At 59.2% G+C, this 22,274-nt stretch overlaps 1 protein-coding gene and 2 long non-coding RNA genes across 5 annotated transcripts in view; 2 read left to right on the forward strand and 1 right to left on the reverse strand.

Annotated features, from left to right (window-relative positions):
- WNT7B (Wnt family member 7B) overlaps window positions 1–1,353 on the reverse strand; it is a 93,857-nt gene extending 92,504 nt beyond the window's left edge. Inside the window, exon 1 of one of the 3 annotated variants that reach the window (XM_082350836.1) lies at window positions 772–1,353. In XM_082350836.1, the coding sequence (XP_082206962.1) occupies window positions 772–867 (96 nt within the window). In that variant the 5' untranslated portion in view covers window positions 868–1,353. The remainder of the gene's footprint in view (window positions 1–771) is intronic. The other 2 variants (XM_082350837.1, XM_082350842.1) reach the window with 2 other exon arrangements.
- On the forward strand, window positions 32–4,638 carry LOC309608667. The gene is made up of 2 exons (XR_014233053.1): window positions 32–237; window positions 4,496–4,638. It is a non-coding gene; the product is annotated as an uncharacterized lncRNA (long non-coding RNA).
- A 10,993-nt stretch (window positions 4,639–15,631) lies between these two features.
- LOC309608664 lies at window positions 15,632–22,146 on the forward strand. The gene is made up of 2 exons (XR_014233050.1): window positions 15,632–16,716; window positions 21,422–22,146. It is a non-coding gene; the product is annotated as an uncharacterized lncRNA (long non-coding RNA).
- Window positions 22,147–22,274: the final 128 nt, after the last annotated feature.

Raw genomic sequence — 22,274 nt, forward strand, 5'->3', positions numbered from 1 at the left:
GGACTCGGCTGGGTTCAGGAATGTGGAAATACGACTCGGAGCAGCTACTGCAGCAAGCAGCGAGCGCGGCCCGCCGGGAGCCCGCCCGCCCGCCCGCCGGGCCGCGCGAGGGGGAGCGCGGCGAGAGGGGGCCCGGCCGAGGGCCCCGGGCGGGCGGGGGCGCGGGGCCCGGACCGAGCCCGAGGCGGCCGGGCCGCCCGCTCGGCCCCTCCCGAGCCAGCCGGACGAGTTGTCAAGGTAATTTCAACACGTCCGGGTGATGGATAGAGACGAAGGGCCGTGGCGGGTGCCCAGGCCGGCGCGCTCGCTGCCGGGGTGCGCGCCCCCCGCCCGCCCGGGGCCCTCGGCCGACCGAAGCCCCCCGCCCCCCGCCCCGGCGCGCCCTCCAGGCGGCGAGCGCTCGGCCCGGGCTCGGCGCCCAGCGCAGCCCGGGGGAGGGAAGGCGCGTCCCACCCCCGGGGCCTGGAGCCCAAACAGGTGAAAGTACGCGCCGGGCACGCTCGCCGCTACCAGCGAGCCTGGCCGCCCGCGCGTCCTCCTCTCCCTCCTCCAACCCTGGGCTGGGCGCCCCTCGGGCATACCCGCAGCTCAAAGGGCTCGGCTGCGTCTCTGCAGGGCCGGGGCGAGCGTCCAAGGCACAGGCCAGCCCCGGATCCCCGAGGGCTGCCCGTGCCCCCCTCCGGTCCCCACGTCCCCTGGGGGACACCCTGGAAGCGGCTCCTTCTGGCTGCTCCGATCCCGGGCACCGGCCCCGACCACGGGGCTACTCACCCGAGCTTCACGTAGAGAACGCCAAAGCAGAGAAACACGTAGAAAATCCACTTGCGAAAGTTTCTGTGCATGATCCAGGGAGGGGGGCTGCGCCATAGACAGCGGCGGGCGGAGGGGACGCGCGGGCCGGGCGAGGGACGGGCAGGAGTCGGGGGCTTCGGAGGACAGCTCTCAGCCGGCACTGCGGCTCCGGCGGCCGGCGACGCGCGGGCACTCGGAGCGCGCTGCCACCATGGTGAGCCCGGGCCGCCGCCGCCGCGTGCGCCTGGGGGAGTGACCTGGGCCGGGGGCCGCAACTTCGGAGCCGGACTGTGTGACCGCGGGGCCCCACGAGGGCCGGCGGGGCCGAGGCCCGAGCGCGGCGGGCGGGCGCTGCCTCCACTGGGCGCAGGCGCCTGGGGCCGTGCGCGCCTCGCCGAGGGCTGCGGCGGCCAATGTGTCCGCACTTGTCGGCCTCCGCAGGTGACTCGCGGCCCCGGCAAGCGAGCTGCGAGCGTGCGAGCGCGCCCCAGGTAGGAGGATCCGCCTCCCGCCCGCCCTCCTCGCTCGCCGCGCGCTCTCTCGCCCTCGCTCGCGGGCTCTCCCCTCCCTTTTCTCCTCCCTCCCCCGTGACACACAAACTCATCTATCCCCCGGAACCCCCTCCCCAGGCCGACTCTCTTCCGATCGCCCGGCCGGGACTGGGAGGGAGGAAGGGGGTTGGGTGCGCGGGGAGGGGGGGCGCGCGGGGGAGGGTGCGGCACCGAACAGACACCTGCGGAGGGGCCGGTCGCTCCTCTGCGCCCACAAGGGTGGGGGGCCGAGGAGAATGGCCGATTCAGGCTGTGGTAGCCACTCGGCTTCCAGTTTCTAGTGGGGGAGGGAGAGACCACCCACCCACGCCCATCGCCGTCCTGGGCACGCTTACCCTACCCCCAGCAATTATCCACACGGGGTCCACCAGGGCCACACCCTTAGCCCAGGCACCTCTGCCAACGCCGCAGGCCTCGATCAGACCCTCCTCCAGCGCCCAGGGTCCCCCCACACCTGTCACCACCGCTGCCAGTGGCGCTTACTCAAAGTAGGGACAGGGAAGGGACAGACAGATGCAGGGCGGTGGCTCGGACGACCTCCTACAGAAGCTGTTTGGCTCAGCACCATGATGGAGAGGGATAGGAGGAGGTTAAGGGGGCTTCCCTGGCTGTGTGGCAGGCTCCCACCCCAAGGACTCCCTGACGGCTCTCCCCACTGCCCCCGGTCCCCTCAGTCTGCACCACCTCCTCTGCAGTGCCAGGCTCAGTATTCACGTTCGGTGCCCAGAGCGCGAGGTCAGAACCACCGCGGTGCCTCGCATACGGGAGTGGTCTGACTGGGTTCAGTCCTGGGCAGTGGGCACCCGGGCGGGCAGACCCTGCTGCTGGCCAAAGCCCTGTCTGTTCCGAGAGGGCAGGACGGTGACCCTCTGCCTAAGCGCTGTCCTGGCCAGGCTCCTGTCCCGCTCCGAGTGTCTACAGACCTGGACGCCTCTTGGGAGAGTGGATGGAACTGGGAAGCACTTAGTCCCTGAGGACCAGCCGAGACCCGAGACTTGCTGGGGAAAGAGTGCCAGAGGTGGGGGAGGGGTGTTGCTTCCAGCCACCCTTGGTCCCACCTAGCCAAGCCCCAGCGGGGACTTTGCCTCAGAGTCTGCCTCCCTCCCGCGCCCCGCCGTCCCTCTCGACCCCCTGCTCCTGATCCCCTCTTAATCCTTCCAAATCCCCTGAACCTTTGCCACGACCCGGGCGCGGGCCGTTCCTCGGCCCCTGGATCCGAGGTGTGGCGGGGGCAGCCGTGCAGAGCGCGGCAGATAGGGAGCGTTCACAGATGAAAGGCACGGTGGAGATAAGCACAGGCAGGGAAATTGAGGCACAGAAAGAAGTGAAACGACAAGAGCAGCCTCACCCCCAAGTGTCCCCTGCGTCCCAGCGCCCCAGATGTCACCCCATTTCACGGGACGGGAAGCTGAGCCCGGGAAACGGGAGGCGGCTGGCTGGAGCCGGGCGGGCTGGGGAGCACGAGCCGATGCTGCCACCCGGCGGCGACACGGAGGACGCTCGGACGCGAGGCTGCGGGCGCGCCAAGACCCGGGCGGGAGGGGGGTGTCTCCAGCCGCTGGGGCCACGCCGGGTCCCGGGACTGAGAGGCGGACGGGGTGCCCCACCTGGCACAGGTTCCGGGGGCCACCTCCCCGCCCCAGCGCCACCAGCCTCAGTCTCCGCCTCCGATAATGAGGCGAATCCTCGGGAGCTGAGGAGTGTGGCGGGACTTAAGTAATGACCCCCGCAGCGGCTGCTTGCTCCCGTCCCGGGGCCTCGGCGACCGCCCCAGACCTCACGGCTCGCGGACCACCACTCCCAATCCGCTCCCGGGTTCGAGGTCGGGCAGGCTCCCGAACCAGCCGGCCCGGCGTAGTGGGTCCAGGAGAGGAGAGGGTTACGGCTAGCGGGTGGGACGCCTAGGTTAGTCCACTCACTCAGCGTGCTGCTCCGTGCCTCAGTTTCCCCGGGAGAACAGGATGTAGAGCCGCACCTCTCGGGACACTGGGGACAGCGGCGCAGCGTCGTGCTGCCCCCTGCCGGCCGCGGGAGAAATGTCGGCGGAGCAGGTACCGCTGGGCCAGGTTTGAGGACCGCCCGCGTGACCTCCAGCGAGTCGCTCCCCGCCGGGGTCCGTCTCCAAGGGGGTCCCTGAATGGCTCCAAGATTGGGGGAAATCTGGGGTGGAAGAGCTCTATGAATCCCCTCCCCGTGTGTGTGCGCGCGCGCATGTGCAGTGGCACACACACACACACACACACACACACACACACACACACACACACACACACACACAGAGGCAGGCAGTAGGCCTGAGGTTCCTACCCAGCCTGGGTCCCCAGGGCTGATTCCAGGGCTCTGAGGTCCACTGACACAGTTACCCCTACACCCAGCCCCGCCCCTCCTCCCAAATGGAATTGCAGCTCCCCGTCATCCTGAACAGGGTGGTGGCCCGTGTCTGGCTCCAAGGGTCCCGCATCTGTTTGGGTGGGGGAACCACTGGGTGGAAGTAGAGGGCGTGGCTCTGCTGGGAATGGGGTTCTGGTACTCAATGAATATGGCAACCTGCCAATGCCCAGGGGCAGAAGTCTCCAGAGTCAGGATGCCCTGGGGACCCTGGAAGAGTCTTAGGCCACCGTTAGGCTCAGTGGCGTTCAGTGGCCTCAGCCACTCTTCCCTGGATGACCTCAGGCAAAGCTCTCAAGCTCTACAACCTGGGTGTCCTCATCGCTACATGGGGACAACAGTAGCACGTATAACCCGTGGGGTTCTGACGCTTGAATGAGTTAACCCATGTGGAGGTGCTTGGACGGTGCCCGGCACATGGCAGGCACTCAGTCAGTGCAGGTTCAGCCTGGCATCTTCTGGCCCCTACCTGCCCCTCAACCTCATCACACACGTGAGCACCCTTATCCTCCTCTCCCTTGTCTTTCCTTCCGTTACTTAACACATCAAGCTAGTTCTGCCCCAGGGGCTTTGCACGTGCTGCCCCTTCTGGCACAATGCTCTTCCTCTGGTTCTATGTGGCCTCAGCATAAATGTCCTACATCAGAGGGACGCTCACATTCCTCCCCCAAAGCATACTCACTAGTGTTCTCCATCATAACGCTGCTGTTCCCTTTGTGACACTGGGGACAAAATGTCATTATTTGTTTCTTGGGTACCACCAGCCTATAAGCTCCATGGAGACCATCTCTACATCTGCTTTGGTTCCTGCTCTATTCCCAAGATAAGAGAGAACCTGGCATATCATAAGGGCTCAATAAGCAATTATGGCATGAAAGATTTTCCAGGAGGCAGCTACAATCGTGACTGCAGTGCTGTAAGCTGTGGAGAGCATGGACCTGACATCGACTCCTTTGAACCTTGAGTTTGGGCTCAAACACCATCTCCCACATCGACCACACCCCATTCTCGCGCACTTTCTCCTGCCTCATTCTTGCATCTTTTGTTGGCTTCACTGTTAAGTGTTTCCTGAACCCCAGCAAGTCGTACTGAGGAGCCCCTGAACGTGTGTTGGGCCCTGTCTAGATAAGCAGCAAGTGCTCATCTACTGGACTTCGCACAGCCTGGTGAAATGGTGCTACTAGACTCATTGCACAGATGAGGACGCTGAGGTAGAGAAAGGAGTGCTTGGCCAAAGTCACACAGTTGGTCAAGCTGGGATGCGAACCCAGGCCCATCGGGCTCAGAGCTCAGCATGTCTCAGCATCTAGGGAGGCAGAGCCTGGGCCTCATGGAGTGGAGTGTACAGGGTTAACCGTTCACTTCCTGCTGCTGGGGGCCCCAGTCCAATGGGGGGACACTGAGTGTGGCAAGAGGACAGGAGGCCATGAGGAAGGAAGGTGCTGATGGAAGGTGCTGATGGGGAAAACCCCAGGGGAGGCGAGGTAGGTGAGGAGGGCCTGAAAGGTAAGGGAGGTGCGGGGGACAGAATCCCTCATGGCCCCCCTACACGTCCTGCCCTAATCCCGGAGTCTGTGAATATGATGAGGTATAGTGCCCATGATGATGTTGCGTTACATGGCAAAAGATGTGATACGTTTACTAATCAGTTGACTTTAAGTTCATCAAAAAGAGGATTATCCCAGTGGGCTGAGTTAATCACATGAGCCCCTTAAAAACAGAGAATTTTCTCTGGCTTGTAGCAAAAGGGGCAGTCAGAGAGATTCGAAGCACAAGAAGGATTTGACGTGCCATTGTTAGCTTTCCTCGTGACGAGGAATTCAGGTTGCCTCTCAGGGCTGAGAGTTCTTAGAATTGGAGAAAGAATAGAGACCGATGCCCCATCTACTGCAGGAAGGCCCCTTGGGCTGGATGAGGTGCAGAGGAAAGGGGCTGTGACCTTCAAGGTTGGGCTGAGAATGGAAGAGGGAAGGAGGAAGGACTAGAGGTTGGCATTGGGAGGACATTTGGGCCAGTCCTTGGAGAGTTACGTGGACATGATCCGTCACATGGAAGTTCATCCAGTGCCCGAGGATAACCACCATTCAGGAGAAGGCCACCAGCTTACCCAGGCGGAGGAGCTACCGTTAGGTTGACCAACTGTCCTGGCTTGCCCAGGACAGAGGGGGTCCCCAGGAGGAGAGGTTTTCAGTTCTAAAACCAGGTAGTAGTCTCAGGCAAACTGGCCAAGTTGGTGACCCTAGCTTGAGCAGCTCTTTTTCTCACTGCTGTGGAGTAAGAACCTTCCATCAGCAGCTGCCAGGACATAATCCATGAATTTTCTAGTGGAAGGATGTCTGCCTAGGGCCCTGGACTTTTCACTCCCTATCCAACTTTCCCTGTGCAAACACCTTCTCCTCAGAATACTCAGAAGCCCCACAGGTCAGAGGGTGGGGGCAGTGATGGATGATGAGTATGGAAAGAAAAGTCCCCATATCAGTCCCCATATCAGTACTTGGGTGGGAGCAGACAGCTGGGAAAATAACCTCCATTGTATTACATGCCACAACTTGCAGAAGGCAGTCAAAGCCATACTCAGAGGCAAATGCATTGCTTTCATCACTAAAAGGAAAGATGAAAATAAGTGAACCAAGTTTTGAGATTAAGAATTTTTATAAGTAATGTATTAGTTCAGGATTCAGCAAACTTTTTCTGAAAAGGGCCAGATAGTAAATATTTTAGGCTTTGCCAGGCCACATGCAGTCTCTATCACATAGTCTTCTTTGATTTATTAATTTTTTACAACTCTTTAAAAATGTAACATCCATTCTTAGCTTGGGGATTTGGCCCCCAACCATAGCTTGCTGACCCCTGTATTAGTCAGGACTTTTTCCATGGCAAATGACAGAAGCCAAGCTGTAAGCAATAAAAAAGGGAAACTATTGATTCACATAACTGAAGAGCCTAAGGGCAGGCAGTGTGACTTCAGGCACAGCTGGAGCCAGGGCTCAAATAACATTACCAGTGGTTTTTGTCTCTCTTTCTGTCAATTTTGCTTACCTAGAAATTAGCCTCATTCCCAGGCAGGCCGTCTCCACGCAGTGACCCCTCACTGCTCCAGGGTTCTGCCTTGCAGGTTGACAACCACAGAAAAAGAGAGCTTCTCTCTCCCAGGTTCCAACAGAATTCCAAGATTGACTGTCATTGCCTTTGACTGGCCTGGCTTGGGTCACATGACTATCCTTTAGCCGGCCACTGTGTCTGGGGAGGGAAGAACTGGCCTAGGATTTTGGAGCCCCGGTTGGGGTCATTACCATCCCAATTGCATAGACAGAAAAGAGCAGCAGTGACTCCATGAGAAAAATGGAAGAAGGGAGTACATGCTGGGCGGGAAAAATAACCAGTGTCCACTGCACACTAAAGCTCTGTGTTTAACAAACACTTATATAGCACAGCCTCTGTCATTAACTCATTTACTTTTTTTTTTTTTGTAAATTTATTTATTTATTTGTTTGTTTTTTTGGCTGCATTGGGTCTTTGTTGCTGCGCGCGGGCGAGTGGGGGCTACTCTCCGTTGCGGTGCGCGGGCTTCTCATTGCAGTGGCTTCTCTTGTTGCAGAGCACAGGCTCTAGGCGCGCAGGCTTCAGTAGTTGTGGCATGTGGGCTCCGTAGTTGTGGCTTGCAGGCTCTAGATCTCAGGCTCAGTAGTTGTAGCGCACGGACTTAGTTGCTCTGTGGCATGTGGGATCTTCCCGGACCAGGGCTCGAACCTCTGTCCCCTGCATTGGCAGGCTGATTCTTAACCACTGTACCACCAGGGAAGCCCTCATTTACTCTTCATTGCAGCCCTGTGAGGGAGGTTTTATTATCACCCCCATTTACAGATGAGGAAACTGAGGCATAGAGAGGCCCTGCTCAGGGACTTGAGAGTGATCCAATATTGGAAAATTACTATAGCATGTTCCAGCTGTAAGTCAAAGAAGAAAGGCCACAGACTCATCTCCAAGGATGCCAAAGAGGCAGTGAGAAAAATTGAAGACTCCTTCCTGGTTTGAAAAAACAAGCATATAACAAATAGAAACTCTTAGAAAACTTGGACCAGAGGCTGCTTCCTTAGCATGACAGGCTTCACCATCTCTCCGTCGCTCTCTCCCCAAGGCCAGCTTTTTAAGCCCTTCATATTCTGACCTCTTGACTTGTGCCCCTAAAGCCATTCAGCCTGGAGTCCAGGAAAGAGTCTATGGTCCACAGTTTGATCCTACCTCTGTGCCTTTTCCATGCTGTTCCATGCTGTTCCCCACCTGGAATTCCTTTCCCTCTCCTTTCCACGACTATTTACAGCCTGGCTCCGACCATTGACCTCCTGAGCCCTTAGGCTGGGTCAGGCCATAAAGGGCACCGAAAGCCAGACCAAGACCTTGGACCTTGTCCCAGGCAAGGGCCAAACACTATGCACTCAGGTGCCTGAGTAAGCTGGGGTTTCTCAACGGTGGCACCGTGGACATTCGAGGCTGGCGGGGGGTTGCTGTGCTGGGCACTGTAGAATGTTTAGCAGCGTCCCTGGCCTCCACCCACTAGAAGCTTACAGCACTCCTACCCCGTTGTGACAACCCAAAGTGTTTCCAGACATTCTGATGAGAACCAGGGGTCTAAGCTACAAGGTATGGACTTTTTGGTATGGACAATGCAGGTTCTGTCCATCCTGTTGCTCGGATGAACAGCTCTGTCCATCCCCAGGACATGGCTGAGTCAGCCAGGCTCAAATGGGCATGGGCACATTTGAGCTCCCGCTTGGCAGAAAAGTCCAAATAAGCAGTTTCCTTTTAAGCCAGTGACACAGCATCTGCATTCCCTCTGCCCACATTCCACTGATGCTGGCCTGTCTCTGGCCACACTCAGCTACAAGGGGCAGGGAACCCTGGTCAGGGGCTGGGCTGCTGTCCGGGGCTAGCTTCCAATTTATAGGACAGGTGGGCACACAGACCCAGACCAGGGGAGAAGGGAACGATGGGTTTTGGAGGACAAATGGCAGTCCCTCACACCCCTTTACACTCTGGTCCCCACCGCGGTCCTCTCGATACCCATTGCCTGACATGCTCCCATGCTACTCATCAGATTACTATGGACCCTTCTAGGCCTTTGGTCTAGAGGGTGCAGCCCGAGCCCCTTAGCTTAGTGCAGGAGACCTGACCTGACCAGTCATCCACTGATCCTATGTGAGCCACTCAAAGCACCAGGAGTCCTTCAGCCTGATCAATCCTCTGGTTTTCATGTTGTTCTCTCTTCTTCAAGAGCTCTTCCCCACTGTACCAGTTCTGATTAGGTTTGACTGCCTATTACAGCAAAACTCAAAACTGCAGTGCTTATACAAGATAAATGTGTGTTTTTTCTTTCCCGTAAAAGAAGTCCAGATGTAGGCAAACTAGGGCTGGTATAAAGGCCATACATGTCATCATGGACTCAGGGTCCTGCCAGCTCATTGCTCTGCCTTCCTTCACCTCAGACTCCAAGATGGCTGCTTGAGCTCTGCCATCACATCTGCCTTCCAGGTTGCTGGATGGGAAAAGAGCCAAAGAAGGGCATGCCTCTTCCCATTCCTGGACACTCCCTCTTACTTCTCATTGGCCAGAACTTGGTCACATGGTCATACCTAGCTGCAAGGGAGGTGGGAAATGTAATCTTTCAGCTGAGCAGCACTAGGCCCAGGTAAAATTGGAGCTCGGTTACTAAGGCAGATGGGGAGATGGATATTGGAGCACACCATCACGGACTTCTCCCCACCCCATGATATACTCAGATGTCCCCTTCCTGGATCCACCCAGCCTGTGGGCAACCGTTTGTCCAGACATTCTTCTCTTGGGGCTCAGCTGGACCCCAGCCTGCCGCCAGATCCAGAAGGTCTGTGCTGAAGGAATAAAGGAGCAGGTGGACACCCCCACCTCCCCACCCCCAGTCACCCCTGTTCATGAGAAGAGGGGTGAGTCAGACCCACCCCGGGCTGATCTGGACAAAGCCGCTGACACAGGGCCGGGAGGGGCAGGCGAGGCCTCATTGTCTAAACACTTTCATGTCTCCTGGTCGTCACTCTGCCACTGCATTTAACGTCATGCATTTTTCATGCCTCTTAAGCCAAGTGTATTCTTTAGAAAACAGGGCTGAGTCACTCACTTTCCCAGCCTCTCAGAGAATGACTGGCCAATCATTTGGGAGAGGGGGAAGCTCATTTCTGAACCAGAGACCCATCCTTAAGAAGCTGGATTAACTGTCTGCAATGTAATTGCATCTGTAGCCATAATCCTATTTGCCAGGTTGATCTCCTAAAAGCAATGAGGTGTCTGTTCTTTGTCTCGGGCACCAAGAGCCAGGGCACCAGGGCCGACCACTGACCGCAGTGATGCCTGGGAACCTGCATTCTTACCCCGCACCCCATGTGACTCATGAACAACAAAGACTTTGACTCATGGCCAAAGTATTTGGATGGAGCCCCTTGCTTTAAGGGTGGGAAGCCTGAGACTCAGGGAGGGAAAGGACCGCCAGGGTCACCCAGTGGCCAAGCAAGGATTGGAGCCCGAGTGCGCTGCCCCAGTACCCGGTACTCTGAGCTCTTATGGTAAGGGGTGCCCAGGGCTTCTTGCGCTGCCCCCGCTCCCGTAGCTGCAGCCGGCAGAGCCAGCATCCAGCCCTGGGGCTGGGGTCCCTGGCCTGGCCACGTGGACTTCCCTGCCTGTACCCATCCCGCCATGCAGGGCCCTGGGGAGGTGGGCACACAGATCCAGACTCCATGGAGGCCCCTCACCTCGGCCTGAGATGCACACAGGCCACCAGAGGCAGCACCCAGGGCGTCAGGGCAGTCTCCAGTCCTGGCCCAGGAAACGCCTTGGGATCTGGAAAGCTCCGGCCCTCATTTTGCTCAGCTGTGAAATGAGCGGTTGTCACCAATGCTGAGACCTTGGCCAGCATTGATGCCCTGCGACCCCTTATCACTGGTGGTGTCCCCATAATGGTGAATGAATGAATGACTGGGTGAATGAACAAATGAAAGAGGTGATGGGCCCGCCTTGGGCTGCCAAGCCCTGCTTCTCTCCTCACCACCTGTCACGTTGCCCCCCCAGCCGGGTCACCCCCCAACCCGGTCTCCCCCCGCCACCCCGGCGCAGTAGGGGTGGGTGGGTGCTCGGAGGGGCCCCTCACAGCTGGCTCCTAGGTTCATGGTGAGCAAGCAGAAAGTGGGGGGTAGGGGACAGATGGAGGCTGCAGATGCCAGGCTCTGTGACCCTGAGCCTCAGTTTCCCCATCCATGAAACGCTCGCTACCTCCTTGGTTGTCATCCTGCGTGGCGCCTGGCACACGCTAAGAGCCCCCGTAAACAAGAGGCTTCTTGCCTGTGAACGGCACTGATTGCAAACACTAGGACATCTCCCGGGTGCTTGTAATATGGAAACTGCTCTGCTCCGTGACCCCTCCTCTTTCGAGGAACTGTGCCCGAGAGAGGGAGCAGGTGGGCACATGGAGATGGATGGTACACCCGCCCACATCCTCCTCCTCCAGGTGGGCAGCTGGGACCCCTGCGGAGGGACAGGGCAGATCCAGGCCAGGGCCCAGGACAGAGCCCGGCCTCTGGGAAAGTGGGTCCTGCTGCCATACCACCACCCCGAACATGGGGGACGGCAGCTCCTGCATCCCACTACATTTCACTTCCCACGACTTTCAAGCCTCTTGAGCCACCTTAGCGCTCCGGGTGCCTCTGCCCTCCCTGCCTGGTGGGTGGTGGACGTTAAACAGATGCCAAAGCACCTGGGCTTGGGGACCACGCTCAGTCTCCCTCCTTCTCCCCTCTGTACATCTCCACACCTTCTCTGTGTGTGTTTTGTTTTGTTTTTTAATTGTTTTGGCCGCGCCACAGGGCATGCGGGATCTTAGTTCCCTGACCAATTATCAAACCCATGCCCCCCCGCAGTGGAAGCGCGGAGTCTTAACCACTAGACCACCAGGGAAGTCCTCTCCTCACCTTCTCTGGTGCTGGTCCTTCCGCTTGGAAGACTGTTTCTTGGACTGTCTGCCTGGCTCATCCTTCAGGGCTCAGCAATGGCTACCCTCCTCCAGGAAGCCTTCCCTGAACATCTCCATTTGGGGCTGGCTTCCTTGGGGCTCCCATGGCTCTCTAGGCTCCTGTCTGTTGTGTAGCATCTCCCCTGGAGGGCAGAGCTACCTGATTTCTTCCTGGGGGACTGGGGCTTTTAGGACATTCTCCCCAGAAACTGGAGAAAACATGGGAAAGATTTTAGGGAGTGGGAATCAGCGTGATGCAAATGAACATGCCTCAAACACACACATCTAACTGATTTCCTGGCCAGTTCAGGTGTCTGAATGTGGTCTTCTCTCACAGCCGGGCCAGGAGGAACTAGAGCCTGACCCAGGAGAGAAAAGTACTGAAAGCTCGCAGCGGACGCTGGGTGGGCTTGTAGTTGAATTATACTGGATCTTCGGTCCTGCCCATGAGGACAGCTGGGGCCCTGCGGCCGCTGGGTTATTAAAGCAAATAAATTCCTGCAATGCTGTGGTTGATGGGGTCCACCTGGAAGATTCATCTTTCTCTGGCCAGGGAAAGGGGCTTTTCGGGTCGAGCTTTTGAGAGCCCAGACTTTTATGAGGCCCTGAAGCTCCCATCATCCCCGCCCCCCCGTTGCCTGTGCCCCAGGCACACGTGGAGGAGACCAGGGATGGGGGCACGAGCTGAGGGGCCTGCTGTTCCATCCCAGCAGGGAGACCGTGGGTGAGTTTCCAGCCTCTCTGGGCACAGCGTCCTCACTCATTTGGGCCAGAGACTCATTCACAGGCACTGGTGACAGCAGCAGGAGAAGGGGGACCACCAACTGTGTTGGACAGGCAAGCCACGCTGTCCAGAGCCCGGGGGTCCAGAAAGAAATCAGGTGGCTCTGCCCTCCATCTTAGTTCCCCAACCAGGGATCGAGCCCATGCCCCCTGCAATGGAAGCATGGAGTCCTTGCCGAGCCTTGAGAGATGAGCAGGCAGACAGTCCAAGAAACAATCTTCTGGGGCGAGGGACCAGCCTGAGTGAAGGCACAGAGATGAGCAAGAAGGAGCCTGCTCGGTGGAGCGTGGGGGGCCAAAGGCCTTGGCTCCACTCCAGTGCTGGGCGAGTGGCTTCCTTTCACAAGCTTTAGGGTTCTGATCTGTAAAATGGGGTGACAATGCCTGCCTGCCCCCAGCAGACCCTGCAGGCACCTCCCTGAGGTTCCCAGGAGCACAGTCCTGCAACCCACCCTCGGCAAACCCACTTGCACTGAGCCCCCAGCCCCAGCTCCCACCACCCCCTCCAGCCACACAGATGGTCCTCAGGGACCCCTCATGCTCTATTTTAAACACACTGCCTAGATCTCCTGCCCCCAGACCTTCACCAGAAGACTCCTGAAACTCCTCGTCAGCCCGTGAAGGGGCTGACACCTCCTCCAGGAAGCCCTCCTGGTTGTCCCAGGTAGCCTTTAGATGCTCCCTCCCCTTGGCCCCCCACGGCCCCTTTGCTCTCCCATCTCAACCTGGATCCCACTGTGCTGTCTGTCTCTGTTTCTCCAGGAGAAGCCTCTGGGCAGATCTGGGATGATGATTTGTCTGTACTCTGCACTTGTCAAGTCCAGAGTGGTGCCTGGGCCGTGACTACTGTGGACTGCCCAGTGGCGACTGCTGCGAAGCCTTCTTTGGCAAGTGGAGGTGGAGGTGGTGATGGTGATGGTGATGGTGACGATGGTGGAGGTGATGGTGGTATTTTAGAGACTAAAAAGAGGGGAAGTGTCTTCTCCACCCACTGGGTCCAGTTTTGAACTTGGATTTGCCTTTACGTGTTACAGTCCCTGGACAAGACCTGCCCACTTCAGCCTCAGTTTTCCATGGTGGGGAATTAGGTGTCTCAGTTACTCAGATACAGGCTGGGGGTCCCACAGTTCAACTCAGTTCTGACACTATCTACCCAGAGATGGTGTCAGACCCCCCGGGTTAAGGGCTCAGTCCTACAAGACTGCTTCCCACCCTTCAGAGGCCAGTTGTAAGTTCAGGTTGTCACCTGTGCTTCTGACCTGCTGGTTATAAATTGGAGGTTCTGACGACCCCCTCCTCAGGTTGGATTTATTTGCTAGTGCGGCTCCCAGGACTCAGAGAAACATTTCATTTACTAGATTACTGGTTTATTATAAAAGGATAAAACTCAAGAACATCCAGGTGGAAGAGATGCACAGCGCGAGGTATGGGGAGAGGCACAGATTTCCACGCCCTCCCCAGCCTTGCCACCCGCCCAGCGCCTCCGTGGCTTCGTCAGCCCAGAAGCTCTCAGAACCCCGTCCTTTCTGAGTTTTTATGGAGGCTTTATTACTTTGGCACGATTGATTAAGTTATTGGCCATTGGCGATCGGGCCAACCTCCAGCCTCTCTCCCTTCGCCAGAGGTCGGGGATGGGGGGATGGGACTAAAAGTTCCAAGCCTTTGATCACTTGGTTGGTTCTTCTGGTGACCAGCCCCCATTCTCTGGCGCTTACCAGGAGTCACCTCATTAACATAACAAAAGACACCTTTCTCACTCTCTGCATGCAGGAAATTCCAAAAGTTTTAAGAGCTCCGTGCCAGAAATGGGGACTCGACAAAGACCAAACATACATTTCTTCTAGTAAATCCCAACATCTCCCTTCCCGGATCCACCGCTCAGCTCTGGGCTGCCAGGGCCTCTTTGCCGTCCTCCATGGGTAGAGTCAGGATCAGGGCTGGGTGACTGCCGCTGGGCCAGGCAGGGGGGTGGGAGGCCTGGCACCCCCTATGCACGGAGGGCTGCCCGAGCCTGCAACCCCAGCGTGCCCGGCCTGGAAGGGTGGCCCCGGCCCGGGGGCAGAGGCGGGTGGGAGGAAGTGGGTCCCTGGGGTGAGAGCCCTGGTGACACCTGCCTTCCCGGCCTCATCTGCACCATGGGGACAGTTCACAACACTCACTCCTGAGAAGTCAGAGGTCGCTGTCCCCTCCCCTGTCCCGCCCAATGTGCTTCCCGCCCTCGTCCCCCAGGACTCACGTGGACAGGTCTTTGTCCCCAGACAGCCCCTGGCCTCCCGCCCTTGACCTTGGGGGTCTGCCCAATTCTGGCTTCCTCCAGAGTCCCGGACAACCCCGCCGTGTTCCCACCAGAGGGCGCTTTGCGGCCGGGAAAAGATGGGCCCGTGGAACTGGCAGTGCTTAAAGAAGGGCGCTGGGGGGACAGGCACCGCAGAGCTGTGACCCCTGCAGGCCCCTCCCTGGTGGTGCTGCCTGGGGGGCTGCGAGGAGGACATCTGAGGGTCTGGAAAGGGCTCAGGCACAACCACCCCCCAGCCGGGGAGACTGAGGCCAAGATGGCCACGAGAAGTGGTGGGAAAAGCATTGGAATGTAGGGTCCCCGTGGGGCTAAGGGGCTCCGTAAGGCCCCAGAATTGCCCTCTTGGGGGGCCGAGGGCCCTGAATGGGACACAGCAGAGGCCAGCGGGGCCGAGGGTCTGGGTAAGCGTGGGAAGGATGGATTGCATTCTGTGCGACCATTCATTGCTGGTGGACACCGGCGTGTTCCCACGGTCTGGCCACCGTGACCGGTGCTGCGTGCGGGCGTCCGAGGGAGGCCCAGCTCTCAGGTCCCTGGGACACACTCAGGACTGGGATTATCGGGTCGTATACAATGTTTCATTTTTGAGGAACCACCAAACTGTTGTGCATAGCGATGGCGCCGGCTGCCTTCCCCCGGCGTGTTCCAGTTTCCCCTCCTTGTTATTTCCCTTCTGTTTTATTGTTGTTATTATTTTTAGCCCCCTAGTGATGTGAAGGGGTATCTCGTTCATTGTGCTTCATGCATTTTTATGGCTGTATAATAATAGCCTGTGCTCTTCCCTCAGGAGCTCAGGGTCAGGAGGGAGACACCCTAAAGCCAACCCACACCCCCGGCATCAAGGGCGGCCACAGAGGCAGCGGGTTGGGGAGAAATCCGTACTTCCAGGAAGCGTCCAGAGGGACAAGGCGAGCTGACCAGCACGGCAAGTGTGGAGTCTAGTGTGCTCCAGGCGGTGGTGGACCACACACACGCAGACATGCACACGCATGCACACAGACACGCACTCACGGAGACACACACAAACACAGACTGACACGCGGACACACCCACACGCGCAGACACACACACTCGCACACATGGAGACACACACACACAGACACAGACACACACCCAGACACACACACACACTCACACACTCACAGAGACACACACACACAGACTGACATGCGGACACACCCACACGCGCAGACACACACACACACACGGAGACACACAGACACAGACACACGCAGACAGACGTACAGACACACACCCAGACACACACGCACCCACACTCACACAGACACGCACTCACAGAGACACACACACAGACACACACACACAGACACACGCAGACAGACATACAGACACACACACACCCACACTCACACAGACACGCACTCACAGAGACACACACACACAGACTGACACGCGGACACACCCACACGCACACACACACACACACAGAGACACACAGACACAGACACACACGCAGACAGACATACAGACACACACACACCCACACTCACACAGACACGCACTCACGGAGACACACACAGACACACACCCTCACCCTCTGAGGACTGTGCTCTCATCACAGCTCACTCACTCAGCCGTATGTCAACCAACAAGGATCTTTTTGAGGCCTACTATGTACCAGGTTTTGTGCTAAAAGTTTTGGGGGGTCCAGAAATAAACAAATATTTAACTCCTTCCCCTAGAAAAAAAAAATGGAGCCAAGTCTGGCAGGAGATATAAGACCCAGCTGGAGCTGCACAAACCTCCCTTCTCAGTGCTGGGAAGGGCTCGGACACCAGAGGGCAACACCAGAGAGCACGGCAGGCAGATCCCGGAGGACTTCCTGAGGCAGCATTGCTGGCCGAGTGGGCTGAGGGGTGAGGAGCCCGGCCGGCCGGGTATGGGGCATGCAAGGCCCTGGGGTGACTCTCAGCCTAAAGGAGGCTGTGTGGCTGGGGGCCTGGGTGAGGGCTGAGGGCGGTGGGTACAACAGCCAGCGGGCAGGGCCCGAGGCCTGGGAGGGAGCTGGTCCTCGGCCAGGGGGCGGGGAGGGTGGGAAGGTCTCCCCAGTGAGCAGGGCTCAGGGAAGGGCAGTTCCGCTCTTGAGACTTTTGCTCTCAGCTCCTTGCATCCGGTTCAGGGGGCTGGCCTCCTGGTCCACAGGCCTGGAGGCGGGGCCGTGTCCTGTCTCCTAGAGCGAGCCCTGGGGTCGCAGAGGGAGGGGATCATAGAGGGAGGGGATCGTCAGCGGCTTCGACACCAACCGGTCACCGGTCACCGGAGTACCCAGCCGCCAGCTGCCAGGACCCTCACCCCAGCCTTGGGGCGGGATAGAGAGCAGCAGATGAGCACACTGGGTGTGGTGTGTGCACTAAAGGAAGTGCACAGGGGCTGGGGGACAACGAGAGCTGCGCCGGCAGGGAGGGGATGCCGGGAGGGTGGGCGGGGAGGACCCACACAGTCCCACAGCGGGACCAAGACAGGCAGGTCCCTGCACGGGTCTGAGCCTGTGTGGGTGGGGTGGCCGTAGAGGGACGGCTGGCACAGGAACACCCCGACAGGAGGGAGAGGGGTGTAGCCCACGGGAGGCCATGGCAGCTGAGACCAAGGGGAGGTGGCCTTGAAGGGACCTGTAGGCGAGCACACAGCCAGCATAAAGGCCCTGCGGTAGGAAGCAGCTCCGCACAGCCCAAGGGCAAGGCTGCAAGAGAGGCGCAAATGTGAGGCTGAGATTTTCTAAAGTCCCCCCAGGTCACCCCCGAGGCAGGGTCCCAGGACCCCTCATCATTTTCAGGCTGAAAGGAATCAGTTGGATTCAACTGGAGGCACCTCCTCTGGGAATGCGGCGCCCTGAATCACAGCGCCTGGTGGAGGGTTCACTCCAGGACACGCTGTCTTCTGAGTTCCGGCTTCCTGTGTGGCAGGGACGGGGTGGGGGGGTCTGGCCCGGGGCCACCCCTCCCCAGGCCAGCGCATTGTCCGCCCTGTGGCCGGAAGCGGCTCCTGCCCAGGGCAGGCGGGGGCTTGGGGACTGTGAACCCGGCTCCGCGTCTGCGCAGAGGCCGCCCTGGCCCCCATCACCCTCTGCTCACTGGCCTGGATAGCGGCGGGGCTGGGGGAGGGCAACCCAGAGGGCAACCCACCCCGGCTCCCACCCAGGGCCGCCTCTGACTAAAGTGAGGAGGCTGGGCGTGGCTGGCGGGCGGGGGGCCTTGCCTCCAGTACGGCCTCCCAGACTGGGGCCCCCTCCCTGTCCCTGCATCCCCCCAACTCTCCCCGCGACCATCTAGTCACCCAGCTGGGGGGTGACCACCCCATTATTGGCCGGTACTGCAGATGGTCACCTCTCAGCCAAGGCAAAGGGGAGAAAGCCAGAGGGGAGAAAAGCCAAGACCTAATTTACAAGTGAAAAGACTCCAGGGATGGCCCCGGCCTCCTCCCCAAAGGAAAATACTCCTGTTCTTCGGTTCCCACCAAGGCCCTGTAGCCTCAGACGCTTGGGTTTCTGGCCCCAAGGGAACTGGACCTTAGACTCCAGGCGCAGGGATTGGTGGGTGGGCCGGTGCAGAAGTCAAACCTGGGAAGCCATAGTGTCCCCTGGACCCCATGGCGCCCACCCTGGGCTGGGGTTTCAGGGGCCGAGACACCCCACCTCGCCGAGCCTCCTTGAGGAAAAATGGCTACGTCCAGCGGGCAAAACGGAATCCACTTGTTCATAGCTGAACTTGTATCTAGTGCTCCGGCTCTAGCAGACCCGTGATCTTGGTCGACAGGGTAAACTGAGTCCGCTCAGAGTCCTCTTTCTCCAGCAGCATCTCTCTCCTTCAACGTCACCGTCAGCAGCGCCCAGCCTCGGACACCCTCTGTCCAGGCAGGCAGCCTCCGGGGTCCTCCTTCCAGCCGGGTCCCCCGGGGCCACCCATGCCTCGATCACTGCACATCCCTCTTGGGGCATCTGGAAAAGTGGACCTGCTCTCGTGGGCACTCCAGGACCGCCCCACCTCACCTACACCAGAGCCGGGAGCAGCACATGGCCCCACCCACTGTGATCCCAGGGCAGCGGGCACAGGCCAGCCTCGCCAAACCCTCAGAGCCCAGCCCGGCCCTGTCCTCAGGGTCTGCAGCCCCTTCAGGTCCAACCCCCCTGGAGACCCGCCGCCATGCCAGGTCAGGGTCACTGGCTCATCATCTCCCCAGAGCCATTGTTTGGGCTGTGAACTCTCGTTGGCTGGGGCTCTGGCTTCTAGAAGCTCCTTTTGTTGTTTTTCTTTCAAAAATGTGGTCTCAGCCATGCTTTTCAAAGTCTATTTTAATGTCAAAAGCTGGACAGAATCCGTTATCCTTCCCTGAGAGATCTCCCTTCTCTCTGCCGCTGCCTGGCAGGGTGTGGGGGGTTGGAGTGCCAAAGCTGGGGAGAAACACCCGCCCACCAGGCAAGGAGGGCCAGGCTCATTTGTCAGAGGAGTCTTCAGGTCCGATTGAATGATCAGGTCAGAACTGTGCTCCCAGTGAGCGTCTGAGAGCCTGGCACACTCTCCTCCCATAACCTTCTGTGGCTCCCCATTGCCCTCCAAGCCTCCCACCTGCTCCCTCCTCCCCAGGCACACAGGAGCCCTGCCTCTGCTGACACAGGCTCCAGAGCCCCATCAACACAAATTCACAGGGCCAGCTTCAAACGACCTTCTCAGCTCCTTGGCTTCAGAAGGGCCATGGACCCACCTGTCCTGCCCGCTCCTCACGGCCTCCTTCCCACCTGTTCTCCCCTACACCACCTTCCCCTGATTGACCCTATTCAGCTTCAGGTCTCACCTGTGAGGACCCCTCCTCCAGGCAGCCTCTCCGGATAGCCCTCCATCACCCCCGACTCTTGGCTAGACTGAGTTCCTTGGCCTGGGATGCCATCTGCAGGGCATTCTCTCCGAAGAGAGGCGACAGCTCAGGGGTGGGGAGCGGGGAGTACTTCCTGCCTCCCGTACTCAGGAGCCTGGGGGCCAGGCTGAAGGAGATCAGCCAAGAATCAAAACAGGAGGAGAAAGTGACGCTGGCAGCTGCCACGTGTGCCAGGTGCCAGTCCATCCATCCTGCAGCCTCACAAGAGGCACTGACCCCGAGGAAGCAGGGGTGCGGGTGGAAGGGCGGCCTTGACATGGCTGTGAGACCAGGAGCAAGGATTTGAGCCCAAGCTGAGAGCGTGAGTGTCCCGTGCCCCGCTGGCATTTTTCCCGAGGGCAGAATTCCATGTCATTCGGGGGTGGGGGCTGAGGAGCCTGAAGGAAGGAGTCAGGGGTCACCTCGCCCAGAAGGGATTTGGGGGTACAACCAAGATGCCACAGGACGTGGGATGAAAAGTAGAGGTAAAAGATGAAGGGAAAGCAAGGGCAAGAAGGTAGGTCTAAGTGGAGCCAGAGGTGAGCTCCCAGCTTTGGTTCGAAGCTCCCCAGCAGCCAAGGCAAAAAGGGAAAGTGGCCGTTTCCACAAGTGATTCCTCTGTGGTTAGGGTCGGCAGGTGTCAGGTCTCAACCCAAGTCGGGCTGCCGGGCACAGGGGCCCCACCTGCCAGGCCCTCAGCACACGCCCATCACTGCCACTCGCTTCGACCTGACAAGAGCCCAGCCCAGCGCCTGTCACTCCTCCCACTGTACAAATAAGGAGATGAAGGAAAGATGCAAGCGGTCTTCATGATCCGGTGGGTCTGTGTGTCCTTGGGGTGCAATCCCTCAGCTTTGTGCAGTGATTTCACTCCACAGCCTGGTGTGCTCTCTCCTCCTTGACTGACCCCGTGACCCTGTGATGGGAACACTGAACCCTGGGCATGTCCTGCTCACCCCGACCTCCCAGCCAGGTGCCTCTGGATGCTGGGTCTGTGCTGGAGGACTTGTCTCTGCCTGATTCCTGGGCACTGCCACCTCTGTCCTCCCCCTTCCCCAGCCACTGCCCAGGCCAGGGCCCTCTCCCTGCCTCTCTGCAGACCAGCAGGGGACCAGCCCATGAAGGTCAGGAGGTGTCATTCAGAGTAAAGAGAGAGAAGGTGGTGGTCCAACACTGTCCAGAGAGACTGCACAGAGAGGCCAGGGCCAACCTGTGTCGTGATGTTTGTCCCTGTTGCTGGGTTAGCTGCTAACAGATCAGCCCGAAAGACAGAGGCTTGTCATGGCCGTTTTATTACCCTCACGGACTCCCTGGGTCCAGAATTTGAACCGAGCGCAGAGGGAACGCTCCATCTCTGCTGCACCAGGTCAGGGGCTTCGCTGGAGGTGCCTCGGGGTCCGGGGGCTGGAATCACTGCAGGAGCCTCGCTCACACGTCGGGCAGCACCGGCTGTCAGCTGTGACCCCTCAACGTGGCTGCCCTTCACCCCCCTGGGTTCCTAGAGCCAGTGCCCGAGAAGGCCAGGTGGAGGTGCCAGCTGCCACAGCCCAGCCCCCGAACCCACTCAGCGCCCTTCCACACCTTCTACTCACCCAGGCCAACACGGGCCCATCCAAACCCAGGGGGAGCGAAATTAGATGCCGCCCCTGGACGGTGGCATCAGTAAGGTTCTAAAGAAAGGCCACAGAGTTCCATCTTTTTGTTTGGCTCCAGGCGGTATCTCTCTGCGTTTCTGTAGCAAGAAAGTACGGTGGCTTCTCCCACCCCTACACCTGACGAGGAACTTTCTATAGCCGCAGTCTCCCTTCTTCGGGGGCTCTGCCGCCCCCTTTCCCTTTGCAGCTGCAGACCCACCCTCCGCCTGCTCCAGCCGCCCGGAGGCTGACCTGGACGGAGGGACGCATGTACAGGCTTCCTGAGCGCTGACGTCCACTTGGGCTCAGCCAGTAGGAGGCCCTGGCGGGAGGACGGGGGCCTCTACCAAAGGCCGGCTCCAGGCTTGGGGCCCAAGCCCTCCCTCGACCCTCCACCACCAGCCCCAGAGAACTGCTCGTCCCCGGCAGCTTGTCCTCAGCTCTGCACACAGCCATGTCCCTTCGTGAAACACTCCTCAAATGACCCAGACCGAGGACGCTCTCCGCTTCCTTTCACAGACACCTTGCCCGACAGGAACGTTGGGGAGAGAAGATGTGCACTCCTGCTCGGAGAGGGTGGCCCCTGGGTCCCGCCATCTCCACGCGGCTCGGGCCGAGGCCCGGGCCTCCACTCGGTGGCTTTCCCCACCAGCCTCCTGCAGAGAACTCTTGCTTTGGGCAGGTCACTGCCCGGTGGTGGGGACAGGGCGGGGTATTTTAACTCCAGAAAGACCAGGCCCCAGAGGGGGAGCCGACGCCACCGCAGACAGCTGAATAAACAGCCACGGTCGTGTTTCCAAGCCCCTTGCGGCCTGGTTGCCCCGCGCCAGAGGCCACTGGAGGCCAAGAGTGGGGCTGTGTCCCTCGGTGGAGATGGCGGCAGCCCCCCGCCCCCGTTTCCCAGCTCCTGGGTCCCACACCCTCTGTCTGGT

This window comes from Balaenoptera borealis (genome assembly GCF_965194805.1).
Source record: "Balaenoptera borealis genome assembly, chromosome: 13".
NCBI lineage: Eukaryota > Metazoa > Chordata > Mammalia > Artiodactyla > Balaenopteridae > Balaenoptera > Balaenoptera borealis.